Source organism: Oncorhynchus gorbuscha, linkage group LG04 (assembly GCF_021184085.1).
Source record: "Oncorhynchus gorbuscha isolate QuinsamMale2020 ecotype Even-year linkage group LG04, OgorEven_v1.0, whole genome shotgun sequence".
Lineage (NCBI taxonomy): Eukaryota > Metazoa > Chordata > Actinopteri > Salmoniformes > Salmonidae > Oncorhynchus > Oncorhynchus gorbuscha.
In genome coordinates, this window is record NC_060176.1 from 64,249,393 (window position 1) to 64,270,098 (window position 20,706).

Here is a 20,706-nt window from a genome sequence, read left to right on the forward strand (position 1 = left end):
ATCATGATTAGAGTAACAGCTTTACTACTTGTCTTTTCCCATAGTACTGTTGAGGGTCCAACTGAAAATGAACTACATTTTTACTTACATTTATTTTACTCTTTGAGAAATGAAGGAACATAGTGGAGATTCGAAGGACCACCCTTTATGCTTTATGGTGACGGTAACATCTTCCAACCCAGTGAGTGAGTGTCCTTTTTATAATTGTCATCTAATGCACCATACTGTCCAATATTACAGAAAGTGAGAGTGTAAAAGGTGTGCTGTGTTTCTCTACACCAAAATATGATTTATATTTGTGAAAATGGGTAATTCGGCATAGGTTCTATTTTAGAACTAAGTCTTTCGAGTCATCCTCAGAGGCCATTGGTCCACCATAGACAACCCTTCAGACACCTGGAAGGAGACAGACCTACCAGACAGTTTTAACCCTAACCCAGCCTCACAATCCTCCTCAGAAGCTGAAGCTACACAAACATCCCTTCAAACCTACAACTCAAATCATGTCACATGCACCGAATACAACAGGTGCAGAACTTAGTGAAATGCTTACTTCGTTACAAGCTCAACCAACAATACAGGTAAGAAAATACCTAAAAAAAGTAAAATAATTTAAGAGCAGCAGTAAACAGGGCTATCTACAGGGAGTACCCATAAAGAGTCAATGTGTGGGGGCACCGGTGTCGAGGTAATTAAGGTAATATGTACATGTAGGTAGTTATTAAAGTGACTATGCATAGACAGAGTAGCAGCAGTGTGGAAGAGGGGGGGAAATTGTAAATAGTCTGGGTAGCCATTTGATCAGATCTTCATGAGTCTTATGGCTTGGGAGTAGAAGCTGTTGAGAAGCCTCTTGGACCTAGACATGGTGCTCCGTTACCACTTGCCGTGCGGTAGCAGAGAGAACAGTCTATGACTAGGGTGGCTAGAGTCTGACAATTTTTGGGCCTTCCTCTGAACCTGCCTGGTATAGAGGTCCTGGATGGCAGGAAGCTTGGCCCCAGTGATGTACTGGGCCGCACGCACTACCCTGTAGTGCCTTGCGGTCAGAGGCCAAGCAGTTGCCATCCTAGGCAGTGATGCTCTCGATGTTGCAACTGTAAAACCTTTTGAGGATCTGAAGACCCATGCCAAATCTTTTCAGTCTCATGAGGGGGAATAGGTTTTGTCGTGCCCTCTTCACAACTGTCTTGGTGTGCTTGGACCATGTTAGTTTGTTGGTGATGTGGACGCCAAGGAACATGAAGCTCTCAACCTGCTCCACTACCGCCCCGTCGATGAGAATGGCGGCTAGGTCCTCCTGTTCCTGTAGTCCACAATCATCTCCTTTGTCTTGATCTCGTTGAGGGTGAGGTTGTTGTCCTTGTACCACACAGGCAGGTATATGACCTCCTCCCTATAGGCTGTCTCATCGTTGTTGGTGATCAGGCCAACCACTGTTGTGTCATTAGCAAACTTAATGATGGTGTTGGAGTCGTGCCTGGCCGTGCAGTCACGAGTGAACAGGGAGTACAGGAGGGGACTGAGCACGCGCCCCGTGTTGAGGATCAGTGTAGTGGATGCGTCGTTACCTACCCTTACCACCTAGGGGTTGGCCCGTAAGGAAGTCCAGGATCCAGTTGCAGAGGGAGGTGTTTAGTCCCAGGGTCCTTAGCTTAGTGATGAGCTATGAGGGAAATATGGTGTTGACTACAGCTCAGAGTTCAATTAAAAGCATTCTCACATATGTGTTCCTTTTGTCCAGGTGTGAAAGGGCAGTGTGGAGTGCAATAGAGACTGCATCATCTGTGGATCTGTTGGGGCGGTATGCAAATTGGAGTGGGTCTAGGGTTTCTGGGATAATGGTGTTGATGTGAGCCATGACTAGCCTTTCAAAGTATTTCACGGCTACAGACGTGAGTGCTACCGGTCGGAAGTCATTTAGGCAGGTTACCTTAGTGTTCATGGGCACAGGGACTATGGTGGTATTACAGATTCAGACAGGGAGAGGTTGAAAATGTCACGGAAGACACTTGCCAATTGCTCAGCGCATGACCGGAGCATATGTCCTGGTAATCTGTCTGGTGAATGTTGACCTGTTTAAAGGTCTTACTCACATCGGCTGCGGAGAGCGTGATCACAGTCGTCCGGAACAGCTGATGCTCTCATGCATGTTTCAGTGATACTTGCCTCCTCGAAGCGAGCATAGAAGTTATTTAGCTCGTCTGGTAGGCTTGTGTCAATGGGCAGCTCTCGGCTGTGCTTCCCTTTGTAGTCTGTAATCGTTTGCAAGCCCTGCCATATCCGACGAGCGTTAGATCCGGTGTAGTACGATTCAATCTTAGTCTTGTATTGAGGCTTTGCCGGTTTGATGGTTCGTCGGAGGGCATAGAGGGATTTCTTATAAGCTTCCGGGTTAGAGTTCCTCTCCTTGAAAGCGGCAGCTCTACCCTTTAGCTCAGTGCGAATGTTGCCTGTAATCCCTGGCTTCTGGTTGGGGTATGTATGTACAGTCAATGTGGGGATGACATCATCAATTCACTTATTGATGAAGGCAGTGACTATGGTGATGTTCTCCATTCTGTGCTAGCAAAACCGTCCTGTAGTTTAGTATCTGCTTCATCAGACCACTTTTTAAAAGACCAAGTAACTGGTGCTTCCTGCTTAAATTTTTGCTATCAGGAGGATAGAATTATGGTCAAAATTGCCAAATGGAGGGCAAGGGAGAGCTTTGTACACGTCTCTGTGTGTGGAGTAAAGGTGGTCTAGAGTTTTTTCCCCCCCCCTGGTTGCACATTTACCATGTTGATAGAAATTAGGTAAAACTGATAAGTTTCCCTGCATTAAAGTCCCTGGCCACTAAGAGTGCCGCCTCTGGATGAGCGTTTTCCTCTTTCCTTATGGTGGTTTTAGTGCCAGCATTGGTCTGTGGTGGTATGTAGACAGCTACGAAAAATACAGATGAAAACTCTGTAGGTAGATAGTTTGGTCTACAGCAGGTATACCCAAACTGGGGTTTGCCATCGGGGGTACGCCAATAGACGCCTCACAAATCCTCAACTGGCAGCTTCATTAAATAGTACCTGCAAAACACCAGTCTCAACGTCAACAATGAAGAGGTGACTGATGCAAATCTGCCTAGAAGGCTAGTATCCCAATGAAAAAGCTATATCACAGACTGGCCAATAAAAATAAAAGATTAAGATGGGCAAAAGAACAGACACTGGACAGCATCCCGGAGTCACCTCTTCACTGTTGACGTTGAGACTGGTGTTTTGCGGGTACTATTTAATGAGCTGCCAGTTGAGGACTTGGGAGGCGTCTTTTTGGCGTACCCCCGACGGCAAACCCTAGTACGTCTTCTTGCTCAGTTGTGCACCGGGGCCTCCCACTCTTTCTATTCTGGTTGTAGCCAGTTTCTTGGCAATTTCTCACATAGAATAGCCTTAATTGTTCAGAACCAGAATAGACTGACGAGTTTCAGAAGAAAGGTCTTTGTTTCTGGCCCCTTTGAGCCTGTAATCAAACCCACAAATGCTGATGCTCCAGATACTAAACTAGTCTAAAGAAGGCCAGTTTTATTGCTTCTTTAAATCAGCACAATAGATTTCAGCTGTGCTAACATAATTGAAAAAGGGTTTTCTAATGATTAATTAGCCTTTTCAAATGATAAACTTGGATTAGCTAACACAACGTGCCATTGGAACACAGGGGTGATGGTTGCTGATAATGGGCCTCTTTACAGATGTAGGTATTCCATTTTTATTTTAAATCTGCCGTTTCCAGCCACAATACTCATTTACAACATTTCTGATAAATTTGATGTTATTTTAAATTTGATGTTATCTTTAAAAAAACAAGGATTTCTAAGTGAACGTTGGCTAAAAGTACAGATGGCAAATGGAGATTTGCCACTCGCCACCTGATCCTCACACGGCACCCCGATCTCTTTCCGTGAAATCTCAGTTTCTTTCTCCAGCGAATGACGGGGATGAGGGCCTGTTCGGGTGTTGAGTACATCCTTACAGTCAAAAATAATTTGTCCAATTCGAGGTGAGTAATCACAGTTCTGATGTACAGAATCTCTTTTCGGTCATAAAGAGACGGTAGCAGCAACATTATGTACAAAATAAGTTACAAACAATGTGACTAAACTAAACAAAATAGCACGGTGGGTTAAGAGCCAATAAAACGGCAGGCATCCTTTCCGGAGCCATCTTTCATGAATCAGCAGATTCAATAAAATGCCCAGAAAATGAGTCTTCTTCACAACACCCAGTCATCATCGCAGTGACTGATTCTCCTAGTCTGACTTCTGATGGTGTCACAACAGCTCTGCCATCAGTCACTGACATAATCACGTTCCAAGAATTCCATGTGGGCACAACTCCTCCCCCAGTCTCTTCAGTACTAACTCGGCAGCCAGTTCTATTGGGAACCACTGACGGCAACATGTCTGCTGTGACAGTTTGCTTTACTGTATAGATAACCAGCCATCAGCTAGTTCCTACCAGAAGAGATAACATTTAAAGCTTATACAAAAGCAGGCAATAATGACCCCCCCCCCATGTTTCCAGTCTGTATCAGATTGTACATTTGTATAATTTGTTGGACTTTCTATACATTTCACAGAATGTTAATTGCATTTATTTTTAACAAAGAACACATTACCACCACTATTCACTATTTATTTTGGGATAACTGACGCAAATCTCAAATTACATTCGTCACAATCATGGGTATTTATTATTAGTTACGTTAAAATGTCACTGAATCCCAACACCCGCATCAATGAATGACACCAATGGCAATACAGATGCAATATTTTCATACTCCACTTCTCTCCTTTGTTTGAGCAACAGTACCGACAATATGAGTTAAGCATGGAGTGAGATGTAGTTGCCAACAGCCATTGTCTAACTGCAGTATTTATTCAATAATTTACATACATGTGTTATTCATGATAATCCATAGGACTAAGTAAAATGTATATTCAGCTCATACATGGAATGAACACGATTTGATGTTACAGTATATAAAATATTTTTGTTAAATACCTGAGTTTTACAAATAAACATAAAATCCCATTACTACTGTAAAATGTCAGTCTAAAACATGTAGTTAGGCTTTTAGACATTCCAACTTGGGACAAAATGGGAAAATAAATTGTGTGGCTGACTATATTAGATATTATAGGCATCTGATTTCCACATTAAAGACATACTCCGGTACTTTGGCAACTAAGAAAGTATTTTTTAAACCTCCCGCTTTGGACTGGATGTGTCAATGTATAGTTCATACATGCATAATCTATGAGCAGCCAGATTACTGTCTTACCTTAATTAGCCACGAAATCCCTAGTTTGAAAGCAACTGTTTTCTTGAAGCCACTCCATTTTCCATCCATTTCCCCCCAAGTGGGCCAACCGCCTAGCAATTTGAGTTCTAGTCAATAAGTTTCAGCCCCTCACATTTGAGTGACAGCCAACAAGAGGTCTGCCCAGCGTTATCCAATGAGGTTGCAGGGTGGGCCCAACAGCTCACCAAACACAGCAAAGTGCAATGATGTGGTGCACATATCTGCACGTCACACAGTGCACAATTTTCGGGGACCACTTTTGGCTAGCGAGCTCTACTTTCAGAACTACTGGTTAAAAAGTATACAAAAAGTACCGGAGAATCTATAAGAAAATGAATTCCTCATTCACAATTCTCTTCTGCTGGATTTTTATCTGAGAAACAGATAGTTCAATAGCAATGGCTTTTTAATGGGTATGTAATAACAGACATTCAATCCAAAAACTACTGTACAACACACTAGACTGTGGATAAAAGTTTAGGACCCCAAGTACTTGGAACCAGGTTCTGGAACCCAGGCATGACTAACTGTACTCTTGGCAGAGCAACGTTGGGAAAGATGTGGATAGTATAGTTAAGTCTGTGTAGACTGGGGAAGTAGGGTGGAGCAGAGAAATAACTACGGGGTGGACTCCTAATGTTTTCTCCATAGAATTATAATTATAGATATTCTAATTATATGGTTCTGGCACTGGGGACTGGGGCTTATGCTCTGGCTCTTACTGTTGCTCCTGGGGCTGTGGCTCCTGGAGCTGCTGTATCAGTCCCCCATCCTGTGCTGTGTTGTAGGACCCACAGCCACTGCACTTCATTCCCAGAACATGAAAAGGCACTGTACAGTGGGTTTGGCAGTCATTACATATGATCTACAGTTAGGGAAAAGGAGAAAGAAAAGGCTGAGCAAACCATATCATGAGGCAGAAGTAGTGCTCACTACTGAAACTTCAAAAGGGAAGTTTAAATATCCCTCATATACAAGCTTGAAGTGACTCACATTAAATAAACCAATGTAAATCTACACCAGATCAGGGTAGTCACAGTATCCCAGAACACAAGGGACCACAAGAGGTCAGCATGTTTTTTTGTTTGTTGTAAAGTTCAATTTCACATTCAAAGTGAATACGTGTGTGTAACAGTTTAACTTTAGTCCGTCCCTTCGCCGGGCTCGAACCAGGGACCCTCTGCACACATAGACAACTGACACCCATGAAGCATCGTTACCCATCGCTCCACAAAAGCCGCGGCCCTTGCAGAGCAAGGGGAACCACTACTTCAAGGTCTCAGAGCAAGTGACGTCACCGATTGAAACGCTATTAGTGCGCACCACTGCTAACTAGCTAGCCATTTGACATCGGTTACATGTGTCATACCTTCACAGTGGCATCCTGGTATTCAGTGGGCATGGGTGACTGAGCCATATCTTTGTCCATCTGCTCCCAGGAGTCCTCCATATTCCAGGCAGAGTGCATACAGAGTGGGCAGCGATATGCACTGAAGAGAAAATATAGAGGCAATATTCCTGGTCACACAGATCCCTGCTTATATGAAAGTCATGCAGATTATATGATTTATAAGTTATTGAAAGTAATTAGGATTCATGTATGATTAGTAGCACAATATTTGAAAAGGAATAGGGACATTACCCAGTTCGGACCATGTCATCAAAGCAAGTTCTGAAAAACAAAGAAAACCAGTGAACATTCTAAAAATCGTTCCATAGACCAGAAGACAAGAGTAAGTAAGACTCCACTAATGCACCTGCTGTATCAGCCATCAGATTAACAGTGGCATCAATGCAATCTTTTGGGGGGGGGGGTCATATAGGCTAATGACAATGGTTTTGAGAGTGTTATGAAGAAAATGTCATACTTGTGTAGAAGATGGCCACACGGAAGAACGTGAGCTCCTATTCTTGATGTGTGCATATCCTTAGAGGACAAAACATTATGTATGTATTGATTATAAACTGTATGAGGAAAAGTACTTGTGAAATTGTCAAATACAGGTTTTGAATTCCTATAAAACAATATTGTACACCGAGTATACCAAACATTAGGAAAACCTTCCTAATATTTAGCGGATTTGACAAGTGACATCAATAAGGGATCATAGCTTTCACCTGGTCAGTCTATCATGGAAGAGCAGGTGTTCTTAATGTTTTGTACACTCAGTGTATAGTAAACAACATAATAAAAGTGAAATGCACAGCAATCGTTTTTAACTGATCTTACTGTTCATTAACTTACCTCCATACACACTGGGCAGTTCTGTCTTGAAACATTTTCAACACACTGAAACAACAAAAAAGTCTTGTACAGATAAATTAAGTGAAAGACACGAGCCATGGCATTAGAAGTATTGTATTAGGGCAATTCCATGATAACGTAATTACGCTCAGACTCTGAATTTTCACATAAATATATATACCAAACAAAAAACATTGATTTTAGAGTTGTACAGTTTGCTAAACCTTGAAATCAAGATTTTGTTTGGTGTATATTTGAAAGTTAAAAATCTGAGACTGAGATTCCAGTACCATGGAATTGCCCATTTACAGACCAGCGACAAATATAATAACGGTCATAGCGGAGGTTGACAATCACCTTGTGATTTCCTCGTAGATCACTGGCTAAACAGAGATTGCACTTCTGACAGTGGAAGTATTTCTCCCTTGGTCCAATCCTGCAGGAGAACATAACATGACCGTACATATTTGATATGCTATTCAAGTGTTAAGACACCAATATTTGCAAATAAAATGGAAATCTAAAATATGCCTGAGGTCAGAAGCTGGTCAGATATATCAGATGATGAACTTGGGTGAACTATATATGGAAATGTATATGTCAAACAACAAGACATTTACTCACCTGCATATTCCACAGGGCTGACAGTGATACTGCTTCTTGTCTTTATCAAACAGGTGACAGATATCACAGTAATAGTCCCCAAACGTAACATTACACTCCTGGCAGGTTTTTTGTGCCTGCAAGAAGAACCAGATGTAAGAAATGAAATGGGACAAACAATGGGACCATATTGATATGTTGAATGAACAGTATAGATGGGACTCAGAGACTGACAACAGTTCCCCTCGAACATAATTACCTGCTGTACTGTGTTGCAGACTGAGCACTGCACCTCTTTGACCAGGAAGCGGTCCATTTGATGGTCCTCTTCAGCATCATGACACAGGCGACAAACATACGCTTTACCACAACATGGAGCCTGGGGGACATAAACAAGTTTGAGCAGGGCTTGAGAAACAAACCAACACATTCCATGGTGGACGGTGCCTTTTCCTTCCACACACCACACCTTTGGAACTCCTTCTGACAATCTCAGAGCTGTTCAGACTGTCGGCTCTTTTAAAGCAGGCCTTAAGAACCTACCTCCACATTTTTGTATAATCAAAAGCGCTTTACAAATGTAATTTATTATTACATTAATTTGACTGACAGTTGTTGGTGATCATGGTACTTGGGACTACCAAGTACCATGAGGGTTGCCTCCTCTTCATGATGATAGATGTTAACCCTACAATTACAAAGAATTATACTTCTATGGTGTAACTTAGCTAAACATTCTCATGTGCATACATTCATTTACAGTAACGTTAGCTGACTAACGTTGATTTAAGACCATGACAAGCCGATCGCTAGCTAACGTTATTCAGATAGCTAGCATGGCTAGCTATATACGAATGACACCAAGCAAACTAATGTTACATTAATGTAAAATACAAAAACAATATTTACAACTATACAATTCCTAATTCATGACCTAACATATTTCAATGTCCTCTTCAGACAGCTAACGTTAGCAATTTAGCCAGCAACCTAACGCACTAGCGTGCGAGTAGCTAGCTATATAGGTCTGGTATGACTGTGCAAACCACGTTAGCTATTATAAAGCAGGGAACATGAACAAGACAATCAATAACAGTCTTAATATCTCGTCGAAATAAAAATCAATTTCTCACTTTCAAAAAACAGCTGCGTATGTAGTGATCACATCCAACAGGAGCAGCCATTTTTCCATTTATGACTGTTTCTTCTTTATTTTCTCCTATGAGCAGCTCTTGAGCGCATTACTGCCACCTAACGCGCTGGGGGGCGCTCATGGCGCAACTCTGCAACGCTGGCTGCAAACCGGATCAAATTCATGTCTAATTTGACTTTTCGTAGCAAGTTAGTAGAATTTATGCAGGTTACGGTTAGGAAACGAGTTAGGGATAGCTCAAATAAAATACAAAAATCAACTTTTGATGTTCATTTTACAAAGTCCCTTCAAGATATGACCCTGCAACCGCTCTGGTTACAACCCTCATGAAAATAACTTGGTTCAGGCGACCCAATTGTTCAGAACAGGCAACACAATTAGTCAGGTTTTCCTCCAACAAAATAACAATTTAACCTTCTAACGTCTGATAGGCAAGCTGTTTTGTGGTATCAGAAAATCAATTTGCTTCAGAAAGTAGTGGTGTCCTGCCACAAGGGGGCACTGTTTACTTATTATCGTAGGCCTACAAGGGACATCAACCGTATAGTCCGAAAAATCAAATCAAATCAAATCTTATTTGTCACATACACATGGTTAGCAGATGTTAATTAATGCAAGTGTAGCGAAATGCTTGTGCTTCTAGTTCCGACAATGCAGTAATAACCAACAAGTAATCTAACTAACAATTCCAAAACTACTGTCTTATACACAGTGTAAGGGGATAAAGAATATGTACATAAAGATATATGAATGAGTGATGGTACAGAGCAGCATAGGCAAGATAAAGTAGATGGTATCGAGTACAGTATATACATATGAGATGAGTATGTAAACAAAGTGGCATAGTTAAAGTGGCTAGTGATACATGTATTACATAAGGATGCAGTCGATGATGTAGAGTACAGTATATACGTATGCATATGAGATGAATAATGTAGGGTATGTAACATTATATAAGGTAGCATTGTTTAAAGTGGCTAGTGATATATTTACATAATTTCCCATCAATTCCAATTATTAAAGTGGCTGGAGTTGAGTCAGTGTCAGTGTCAGTGTGTTGGCAGCAGCCACTCAATGTTAGTGGTGGCTGTTTAACAGTCTGATGGCCTTGAGATAGAAGCTGTTTTTCAGTCTCCCGGTCCCAGCTTTGATGCACCTGTACTGACCTCACCTTCTGGATGATAGCGGGGTGAACAGGCAGTGGCTAGGGTGGTTGATGTCCTTGATGATCTTTATGGCCTTCCTGTAATATCGGGTGGTGTAGGTGTCCTGGAGGGCAGGTATTTTGCCCCCGGTGATGCGTTGTGCAGACCTCACTACCCTCTGGAGAGCCTTACGGTTGTGGGCGGAGCAGTTGCCGTACCAGGCGGTGATGCAGCCCGCCAGGATGCTCTCGATTGTGCATCTGTAGAAGTTTGTGAGTGTTTTTGGTGACAAGCCAAATTTCATCAGCCTCCTGAGGTTGAAGAGGCGCTGCTGCGCCTTCTTCACAATGCTGTCTGTGTGAGTGGACCAATTCAGTTTGTCTGTGATGTGTATACCGAGGAATTTAAAACTTGCTACCCTCTCCACTACTGTTCCATCGATGTGGATAGGGGGTGTTCCCTCTGCTGTTTCCTGAAGTCCACAATCATCTCCTTAGTTTTGTTGACGTTGAGTGTGAGGTTATTTTCCTGACACCACACTCCGTGGGCCCTCACCTCCTCCCTGTAGGCCGTCTCGTCGTTGTTGGTAATCAAGCCTACCACTGTTGTGTCGTCCGCAAACTTGATGATTGAGTTGGAGGCGTGCGTGGCCACGCAGTCGTGGGTGAACAGGGAGTACAGGAGAGGGCTCAGAACGCACCCTTGTGGGGCCCCAGTGTTGAGGATCAGCGGGGTGGAGATGTTGTTGCCTACCCACACCACCTGGGGGCGGCCCGTCAGGAAGTCCAGTACCCAGTTGCACATGGCGGGGTCGAGACCAAGGGTCTCGAGCTTGATGACGAGCTTGGAGGGTACTATGGTGTTGAATGCCGAGCTGTAGTCGATGAACAGCATTCTCACATAGGTATTCCTCTTGTCAAGATGGGTTAGGGCAGTGTGCAGTGTGGTTGAGATTGCATCGTCTGTGGACCTATTTGGGCGGTAAGCAAATTGGAGTGGGTCTAGGGTGTCAGGTAGGTTGGTGGTGATATGGTCCTTGACTAGTCTCTCAAAGCACTTCATGATGACGGAAGTGAGTGCAACGGGGCGGTAGTCGTTTAGCTCAGTTATCTTAGCTTTCTTGGGAACATGAACAATGGTGGCCCTCTTGAAGCATGTGGGAACAGCAGACTGGTATAGGGATTGATTGAATATGTCCGTAAACACACCGGCCAGCTGGTTTGCGCATGCTCTGAGGGCGCGGCTGGGGATGCCGTCTGGGCCTGCAGCCTTGCGAGGGTTAACACGTTTAAATGTCTTACTCACCTCGGCTGCAGTGAAGGAGAGTCCGCATGTTTTCGTTGCAGGGAGTGTCAGTGGCACTGTATTGGCCTCAAAGCGGGCAATAAAATGTTTTAGTCTGCCTGGGAGCAAGACATCCTGGTCCGTGACTGGGCTGGATTTCTTCTTGTAGTCCGTGATTGTCTGTAGACCCTGCCACATGCCTCTTGTGTCTGAGCCGTTGAATTGAGTTTCTACTTTGTCTCTGTACTGACGCTTAGCTTGTTTGATAGCCTTGCGGAGGGAACTGCTGCACAGTTTGTATTCGGTCATGTTACCAGTCACCTTGCCCTGATTAAAAGCAGTGGTTCGCGCTTTCAGTTTCACACGAATGCTGCCATCAATCCACGGTTTCTGGTTAGGGAATGTTTTAATCGTTGCTATGGGAACAACATCTTCAGCGCACGTTCTAATGAACTTGCACACCGAATCAGCGTATTCGTCAATATTGTTATCTGACGCAATACGAAACATATCCCAGTCCACGTGATGGAAGCAGTCTTGGAGTGTGGAGTCAGCTTGGTCGGACCAGCGTTGGACAGACCTCAGCGTGGGAGCCTCTTGTTTTAGTTTCTGTCTGTAGATCTACAAAATGGAGTCGTGGTCAGCTTTTCCGAAAGGAGGGCGGGGCAGGGTCTTATATGCGTCGCGGAAGTTAGAGTAACAATTATCCAAGGTTTTTCCACCCCTAGTTGCGCAATCGATATGCTGATAAAATTTAGGGAGTCTTGTTTTCAGATTGGCCTTGTTAAAATCCTCAGCTACAATGAATGCAGCCTCCGGATAAATGGATTCCAGTTTACAAAGAGTCAAATAAAGTTCGTTCAGAGCCATCGATGTGTCTGCTTGGGGGGGGGGGAGGTATATACGGCTGTGATTATAATCGAAGAGAATTCTCTTGGTAGATAATGTGGTCGACATTTGATTGTGAGGAATTCTAAATCAGGTGAACAGAAGGATTTGAGTTCCTGTATGTTTCTTTCATCACACCATGTCTCGTTAGCCATCCAATTTGTAAGTCGCTCTGGATAAGAGTGTCTGCTAAATGACTTAAATGTAAATGTAAATAAGGCATACGCCCCCGCCCCTCTTCTTACCAGAAAGATGTTTGTTTCTGCCGGCGCGATGCGTGGAGAAACCCGCTGGCTGCACTGCCTCCGATAGCGTCTCTCCAGTGAGCCATGTTTCCGTGAAGCAAAGAACATTACAGTCTCTGATGTCCCTCTGGAATGCTACCCTTGCTCGGATTTCATCAACCTTGTTGTCAAGAGACTGGACATTGGCAAGAAGAATGCTAGGGAGTGGTGCACGATGTGCCCGTCTCCGGAATCTGACCAGAAGACCGCCTCGTTTCCCTCTTTTTCGGAGTCATTTTTTTCGGTCGCTGCATGGGATCCATTCCGTTGTCCTGTTTGAAAGGCAGAACACAGGATCCGCGTCGCGAAAAACATATTCTTGGTCGTACTGATGGTTAGTTGACGCTGATCTTATATTCAGTAGTTCTTCTCGACTGTATGTAATGAAACCTAAGATGACCTGGGGTACTAATGTAAGAAATAACACGTAGTCCATGCTAACGCTAAGATTAGGCCCAGGTTTTCCCTATGGACAATGGAGATCCAAAATAATAGAGTTATGTTGTAGCTAAATTCTGTATTAGCTCTTTACAGTCCCTAAACTCGAATGACATGACATTTCTATCTGCTACATTTAGTGTGCTACAGATTCAAAGAGTGTGTGATATTTATTACTAATAACGTATACTCAAAATCGTCATGCTTTTTAAAACAATACAAAACATACGCATGCAAACGACAACATACAGATGTACACAAACATCCACAACATCACCTCTGCCCAGACCCACCTACTCACACCCCCATCTCAAGCACCCACATTACGCTTCACAACATGGCCTTTTTGTTTCTCTCCGTCGCCCACAAACTTTCAACATTCAGATAATAAAGCATTTGACCTGTCCATTGTGTTAACGATGGAGGATTGGTTGATTTCCATTTTGTAAGTACAGTGGGGCAAAAAAGTATTTAGTCAGCCACCAATTGTGCAAGTTCTCCTACTTAAAAAGATGAGAGAGGCCTGTAATTTTCATCAAAGGTACACTTCAACTATGACAGACAAAATGAGAAAATAAATCCAGAAAATCACATTGTAGGATTTTTAATGAATTTATTTGCAAATTATGGTGAAAAATAAGTATTTGGTCACCTACAAACAAGCAAGATTTCTGGCTCTCACAGACCTGTATTAATGGCACCTGATTGAACTTGTTATCAGTATAAAAGACACCTGTCCACAACCTCAAACAGTCACACTCCAAACTCCACGATGGCCAAGACCAAAGAGCTGTCAAAGGACACCAGAAACAAAATTGTAGACCTGCACCAGGCTGGGAAGACTGAATCTGCAATAAGTTAGCAGCTTGGTTTGAAGAAATCAACTGTGGGAGCAATTATTAGGAAATGGAAGACATACAAAACCACTGATAATCTCCCTCGATCTGGGGCTCCACGCAAGATCTCACCCCGTCGGGTCAAAATGATCACAAGAACGGTGAGCAAAAATCCCAGAACCACACGGGGGAACCTAGTGAATGACCTGCAGAGAGCTGGGACCAAAGTAACAAAGCCTACCATCAGTAACACACTACGCCGCCAGGGACTCAAATCCTGCAGTGCCAGACGTGTCCCCCTGCTTAAGCCAGTACATGTCCAGGCCCTTCTGAAGTTTGCTAGAGAGCATTTGGATGATCCAGAAGAAGATTGGGAGAATGTCATATGGTCAGATGAAACCAAAATATAACTTTTTGGTAAAAACTCTACTCGTCGTGTTTGGAGGACGAAGAATGCTGAGTTGCATCCAAAGAACACCATACCTACTGTGAAGCATGGGGGTGGAAACATCATGCTTTGGGGCTGTTTTTCTGCAAAGGGACCAGGAAGACTGATCCGTGTAAAGGAAAGAATGAATGGGGCCATGTATCGTGAGATTTTGAGTGAAAACCTCCTTCCATCAGCAAGGGCATTGAAGATGAAACGTGGCTGGGTCTTTCAGCATGACAATGATCCCAAGTACACCGCCCGGGCAACAAAGGAGTGGCTTCGAAAGAAGCATTTCAAGGTCCTGGAGTGGCCTAGCCAGTCTCCAGATCTCAACCCCATGGAAAATCTTTGGAGGGAGTTGAAAGTCCGTGTTGCCCAGCAACAGACCCAAAACATGACTGCTCTAGAGGAGAGCTGCATGGAGGAATGGACCAAAATACCAGCAACAGTGTGTGAAAACCTTGTGAAGACCTACAGAAAACGTTTGACCTCTGTCATTGCCAACAAAGGATATATAACAAAGTATTGAGATAAACTTTTGTTATTGACCAAATACTTATTTTCCACCATAATTTGCAAATCAATTCATTAAAAATCCTACTAATCCTAATCCTGGATTTTTTTTCTAATTTTGTCTGTCATAGTTGAAGTGTACCTATGATGAAAATTACAGGCCTCTCTCATCTTTTTAAGTGGGAGAACTTGCACAATTGGTGGCTGACTAAATACTTTTTTCCCCCACTGTATATGTTTTTTCAACAGGGTTGACGAGAAAAGTATCGTCCAACACATTGGGTGTCTCACTGCATCCTCATATGCCATGTCTTGAAATATCTACATGGACATTTACATTGCTCTTTTCTTTTGGGAGAAGAGACTGGAAGAGTATACATATCATATGCACATCAAATCAAATAAATTATTTACGTTGCAATGTGCAGTAGTTTAGTTGATTCCCGCTAGTCTTCCTGGTGAAGACCTATGAGATAAAATTCTCTCCATGTTCCCTTTCTTAGTCAGCTAGGCTACTTACAAAGTGTGATGATAACCTATTGTGGTAAAAATCTGTCTTTATCGGTGAGATTTTTAGAACTGGCTGAATGTCGGTGCTGTCTTTTCAACACCACGTAATATAATATAGAATATAAATATAATTCTAAGGCATATACTGGGCCATTGACAGCCCCAGTGCTGTATATCTATGGCCACTTTCACAGAAAACATTCCTCTATGGAACCATCAATCATAATATCATTTCCACTGTAACGTCGTTCTTCGTTTGTCGAAAGAGAGTCGGACCAAAATGCAGAGTGGTTGTTACTCATGATCTTTAATGAAGGAAAACGGAACGATACATTAAATAACTATTACAAAATACAAAACAACAAACGGAATGTGAAATCTAATTACAGCCTATCTGGTGAAACTACACAGAGACAGGAACAATCACCCACAAAATACACAGTGAAACCCAGGCTACCTAAATACGGTTCCCAATCAGAGACAACGAGAATCACCTGACTCTGATTGAGAACCACCTCAGGCAGCCAAGCCTATACAACACTCCTACTCAGCCGCAATCCCAAATACTACAAACCCCAATACGAAAAATACAATATATAAACCCATGTCACACCCTGGCCTGACCAAATAATTAAAGAAAACACAAAATACTAAGACAAAGGCGTGACATCCACATTGTCTTTTCTTACCCATCAACCAAGAAATACCATAGATATTTCCAAGTCTTGTCCCAAACATGCCCTCTGCATCAAGTCAACTGTACTCTTAAGAGTTAACCAGAGGTTAGTACAGAATATCTCATCTGTCATTCTGTATTACAGTTGTTTACTAATTGTTTGTGGCACATTGCTATTTGAATGTGTTGTCACAGTTCAGAGTGTGTCCGCTGCAGGCTAGAAACACGACCCAGATTAAGATGAGAATGAATTTCTCTATGCGGTGGGGGATAGCAGAGATAGCTGCTGAAATGGGCCATGTAAAATATGTAAGCTCTGTGTAGATGTGCAACACTAATTCATGATCTCTGATTTTTACATCAGGACAAAATGTCTCTTTTACATAATATTTTAAATGAAATAAACCTACAGTCACACACACACGCACGCACGCTCGCACGCACGCACGCACGCACGCACGCACGCACGCACGCACACACACACACACACACACACACACACACACACACACACACACACACACACAGGGAGAGGAGCATGCTGACTTAGTGTTTTGATGTCAATATGTTATCTCTGAGTAGGTTACAGTGTCACAGCCACCACCAAAAGCCACAGAGCCAATTATGTCCCAACCCAGACACTCACTGCCTGCAATGGGAGCCCTAATAATGGCCTATCCCTGGGATGTTGAGCATATCATCTGTACTACAGTAGAAGGACAAAACCATATCTGCATGTTATTCAAAAACAAATGGATTGGTCTGTGAATGTATTATTACTCTGGATTTTTGTTGTAACGCCAGGGTAGTGGGTTCGATCCCCGGGACCACCCATACGTAGAATGTATGCACACATGACTGTAAGTCGCTTTGGATAAAAGCGTCTGCTAAATGGCATATATTATTTAAGTTTTAAAGACCTTAGTTTGAGGGAGGGAATATAGAGAATTTAAGGGATCTCAGTTCAAGTAATCTCCCCTCAGACTACCAAATGTGGGCTCTGCCTCTGTCTGCCACTGCTGCTAGGACTGCTACATTCCCTTCATGATTGTGCTGTGTATCATGATGAAGGGAAGTGCCGTTTAAGTAGGGTCAAGGTATTGGGGTTTCTATACAGCAGAGGCAGACAAGGTAGAGGCTTTCTGTTCTAGGAACCAGGCAACCATAACAGCCTCAGAGGGCATGGATGGTCCCCCTTCCCTGTTACATGATGTGCTCCAACAGCCTCTCCCCCGAAGCCTGTCTCTGGAGACCTCAACCTAGCTCTAACCCTGGGCTGTCTGGGTTGCAGCTCTAACTAGGCCATGATAAGGCTAAACGTGTGAAGTGGCAGGTCACTATGAATCTGTGTAACTCAGCTCGAGAACACACACATGAGAACACACGAGAAAACACACACACACACATACACACACGTGCCTGCCCTGGAACATCATATGTCATTCACTGTTTATTTTAAGGCCCACAATGTTCTATGGAAAATACACACAATTGTACAGTTGTGCAGTAGTCTATTACACAATCATAATGCTGTTACTAGTGTCTCCTCATTTAAAGACACTATTTATTAAGTGGTTAGGATTATTCTGAGTTGACAGTGTTATTATTTTGAGAATGTGATATCATTGTTTTGCTGTCTTTCATACAAAGGATCAAACAGATATGTTTCTTTGAAAAGTTCAGAGAAGTCAAAGAGAAACTGAAGACAGAAGGAATAGAACACAAGTGGAGCCTTGTTTCAGGTGAGGGGGCGAAAACAAGATGATAATTACATAGCGACAAGGTACTGTGACAAACTGTAATTTGATTGTGCTATATCACGATGCATGGTGGAACTGGCACCATCACCAATCAGGGAGGCAGAGCCTGGGGAAAACACATTCTCACATCACGCCCCCTGCTTCCATCACCACTGGTTAAACATGAACTCAGTAATGCTGAATGTCTTCCATGTACGTTTGCGATATTACAACAACAAAGCATTACTTTAAACAATGAACAATCTTTTATCCCCTTGTAAATCATTGCACATCGTTGCATTGTGTGATAAAACAGTATCTATTGCAAATGTGTTTATCACGATGATGGATGTTCATCTCCTCTGTTTCATTAACAAAACAAAAACAATAACAAATGTGCTGGGGGTGAACAGTGGCACTGTTTATATATATATATATACTACTTCTTCAAAGTAGCCACCATTTGCCTTGATGACAGCTTTGCATACTCTTGGCATTCTCTCAACCAGCTTCATGAGGTAGTCACCTGGAATGCATTTCAATTAACATGTGTGCCTTGTTAAAAGTTCATTTGTGGAATTTCTTTCCTTCTTAATGCGTTTGAGCCAATCAGTTGTGTTGTGACAAATTAGGGTTGGTATACAGAAGATAGCCCTATTTGATAAAAGACCAAGTCAATATTATGGCAAGATTGCAGCCCAAATAAATGCATCACACAGATCAAGTGACAGACACATCTCAACATCAACTTTGAATAAGGCCTTCATGGTCGAAGTGCTGCAAAGAAACTACAACTAAAGGACACCAATAAGAAGAAGAGACTTGCATGGGCCAAGAAACACGAGCAATGGACATTAGACCGAGGAAAATGTCCTTTGGACTGATGAGTCCAAATTTGAGATTTTTTGTTCCAACCGTCGTGTCTTTGTGAGATGCAGAGTAGATGAACGGATGATCTGCACATATGTGGTTCCCACCGTGAAGCATGGAGGAGGAGGTGTGATGGAGTGGGGGTGCTTTGCTGGGGACACTGTCTATGATTTATTTAGAATTCAAAGCACACTTAATCAGCATGGCTACCACAACATTCTGCAGCAATAAGCCATCCCATCTGGTTTGTGTTTAGTGGGACTATCATTTATTTTCAACAGGACAATGACCCAACACACCTCCAGGCTGTGTAAGGACTATTTGACCAAGAAGGAGAGTGATGGAGTGCTGCATCAGATGACCTGGCCTCCACAATCACCCGACCTCAACCCTATTGAGATGGTTTTGGATGAGTTGGACCGCAGAGTGAAGGAAAAGTAACCAACAAGTGCTCAGCATATGTGGGAATTCCTTCAAGACTGTTGGAAAAACATTCCAGGTGAATCTGGTTGAGAGAATGCCAAGAGTGTGCAAAGCTGTCATCAAGGCAAAGGGTGGCTATGTAACGGCATCCTTCGTTTGTTGAAAGAAAGTCGGACCGAAATGCAGCGTGCGTGGCAGCATGTCTTTAATGAATGAAAAATGGAACGATACATGAAAAAACTAATAAATACAAAAACAACAAACGTGAAACCTATTACAGCCTATCTGGTGAACACTACACAGAGACAGGAACAATCACCCACGAAATACAAAGCGAAACCCAGGCTACCTAAATACGGTTCCCAATCAGAGACAACGAGAATCACCTGACTCTGATTGAGAACCGCCTCAGGCAGCCAACCTAAGCTATACCCCTATACAGCCGCAATCCCAATGCCTACAAAACCCCAATACGAAACACAACAATATAAACCCATGTCACACCCTGGCCTGACCAAATAATTAACGAAAACACAAAATACTAAGACCAAGGCGTGACAGGCTACTTTGAAGAATCTTCAATCTACTTTGAAGAATTTATTTGTTTAACACTTTTTTGGTTACTACATGATTCCATATGTGTTATTTTATAGTTTTGATCTCTTCACTATTTTTCTACAATGTAGAAAATAGTAAAAATAGTAAAAAACCCTTGAATGAGTAGGTGTGTCCAAACTTTTGACTAGTACTGTATATATGCATATTTTTTTATGTGACGACCCGCCCACTCTGTCTGCATTATTCTTTCTCTTTGCTCTTGTTTTCCTTAATAGGTTGTCAGTGGGCGGAGCCGGGAGGGTCGTCAGCGAATAAATCGATAAATGCACCTCTTCCCCATTCATCCATGCAGACACAAATTTTGGTTCTGGCAATGTTGTGGCAATGTTGTGGCAATGTTGCGGTTGTTTGCGTTGGCACCTTTCAACACCCCTCATTATCACATTTATGCATGCAACCACTCACTTACACTACTGATTACAAACTACACACACCATCGTTAATTATATTTAGTTCACTTTAGTTAAATAAATATGTTGCTATTCCTTATCTCCACGTTGTCTCCTTGTTTGTTACACATCTTCGAGCCAGTTTATGACAATTATTATTATAATTGTTCTTTTTTTCCTTAGATTTATGAGGGGGTGCTGCAGCACCCTTAGCACCCATACTTTCCGCGGCTATGCCCTACACTCTTAGCACCCCTACTTTCCGTGGCTATGCCCTACACTCTTAGCAACCCTACTTTCCGCGGCTATGCCCTACACTCTTAGC

At 42.7% G+C, this 20,706-nt stretch overlaps 1 protein-coding gene across 1 annotated transcript; it reads right to left on the reverse strand.

Moving 5' to 3' along the window:
• Positions 1 to 4,646: 4,646 nt before the first annotated feature.
• On the reverse strand, positions 4,647 to 9,426 carry rchy1 (ring finger and CHY zinc finger domain containing 1). Its single transcript, XM_046345405.1, has 9 exons — positions 9,319 to 9,426; positions 8,445 to 8,564; positions 8,207 to 8,322; positions 7,940 to 8,018; positions 7,583 to 7,627; positions 7,206 to 7,264; positions 6,980 to 7,009; positions 6,707 to 6,827; positions 4,647 to 6,202 (listed from the first exon to the last, which is right to left on the reverse strand). Exons 1-9 carry the CDS (start codon positions 9,367 to 9,369, stop codon positions 6,056 to 6,058), a joined length of 768 nt encoding a protein of 255 aa, XP_046201361.1. The 5' UTR covers positions 9,370 to 9,426; the 3' UTR covers positions 4,647 to 6,055.
• Between the last annotated feature and the right edge of the window lie 11,280 nt (positions 9,427 to 20,706).

What these genes read in the sequence shown, in the direction of transcription:
- rchy1 (XM_046345405.1), bottom strand. Translation starts at nt 9,369, where the DNA reads ATGGCTGCTCCTGTTGGATGTGATCACTACATACGCAGCTGTTTTTTG. An exon ending in CAGCCCTGTGGAATATGCAG is followed by an intron (nt 8,019 to 8,206) that starts GTGAGTAAATGT and finishes GTTCTCCTGCAG; the next exon opens with GATTGGACCAAGGGAGAAAT. An exon ending in GATGACATGGTCCGAACTGG is followed by an intron (nt 6,828 to 6,979) that starts GTAATGTCCCTA and finishes TTTTCTCTTCAG; the next exon opens with TGCATATCGCTGCCCACTCT.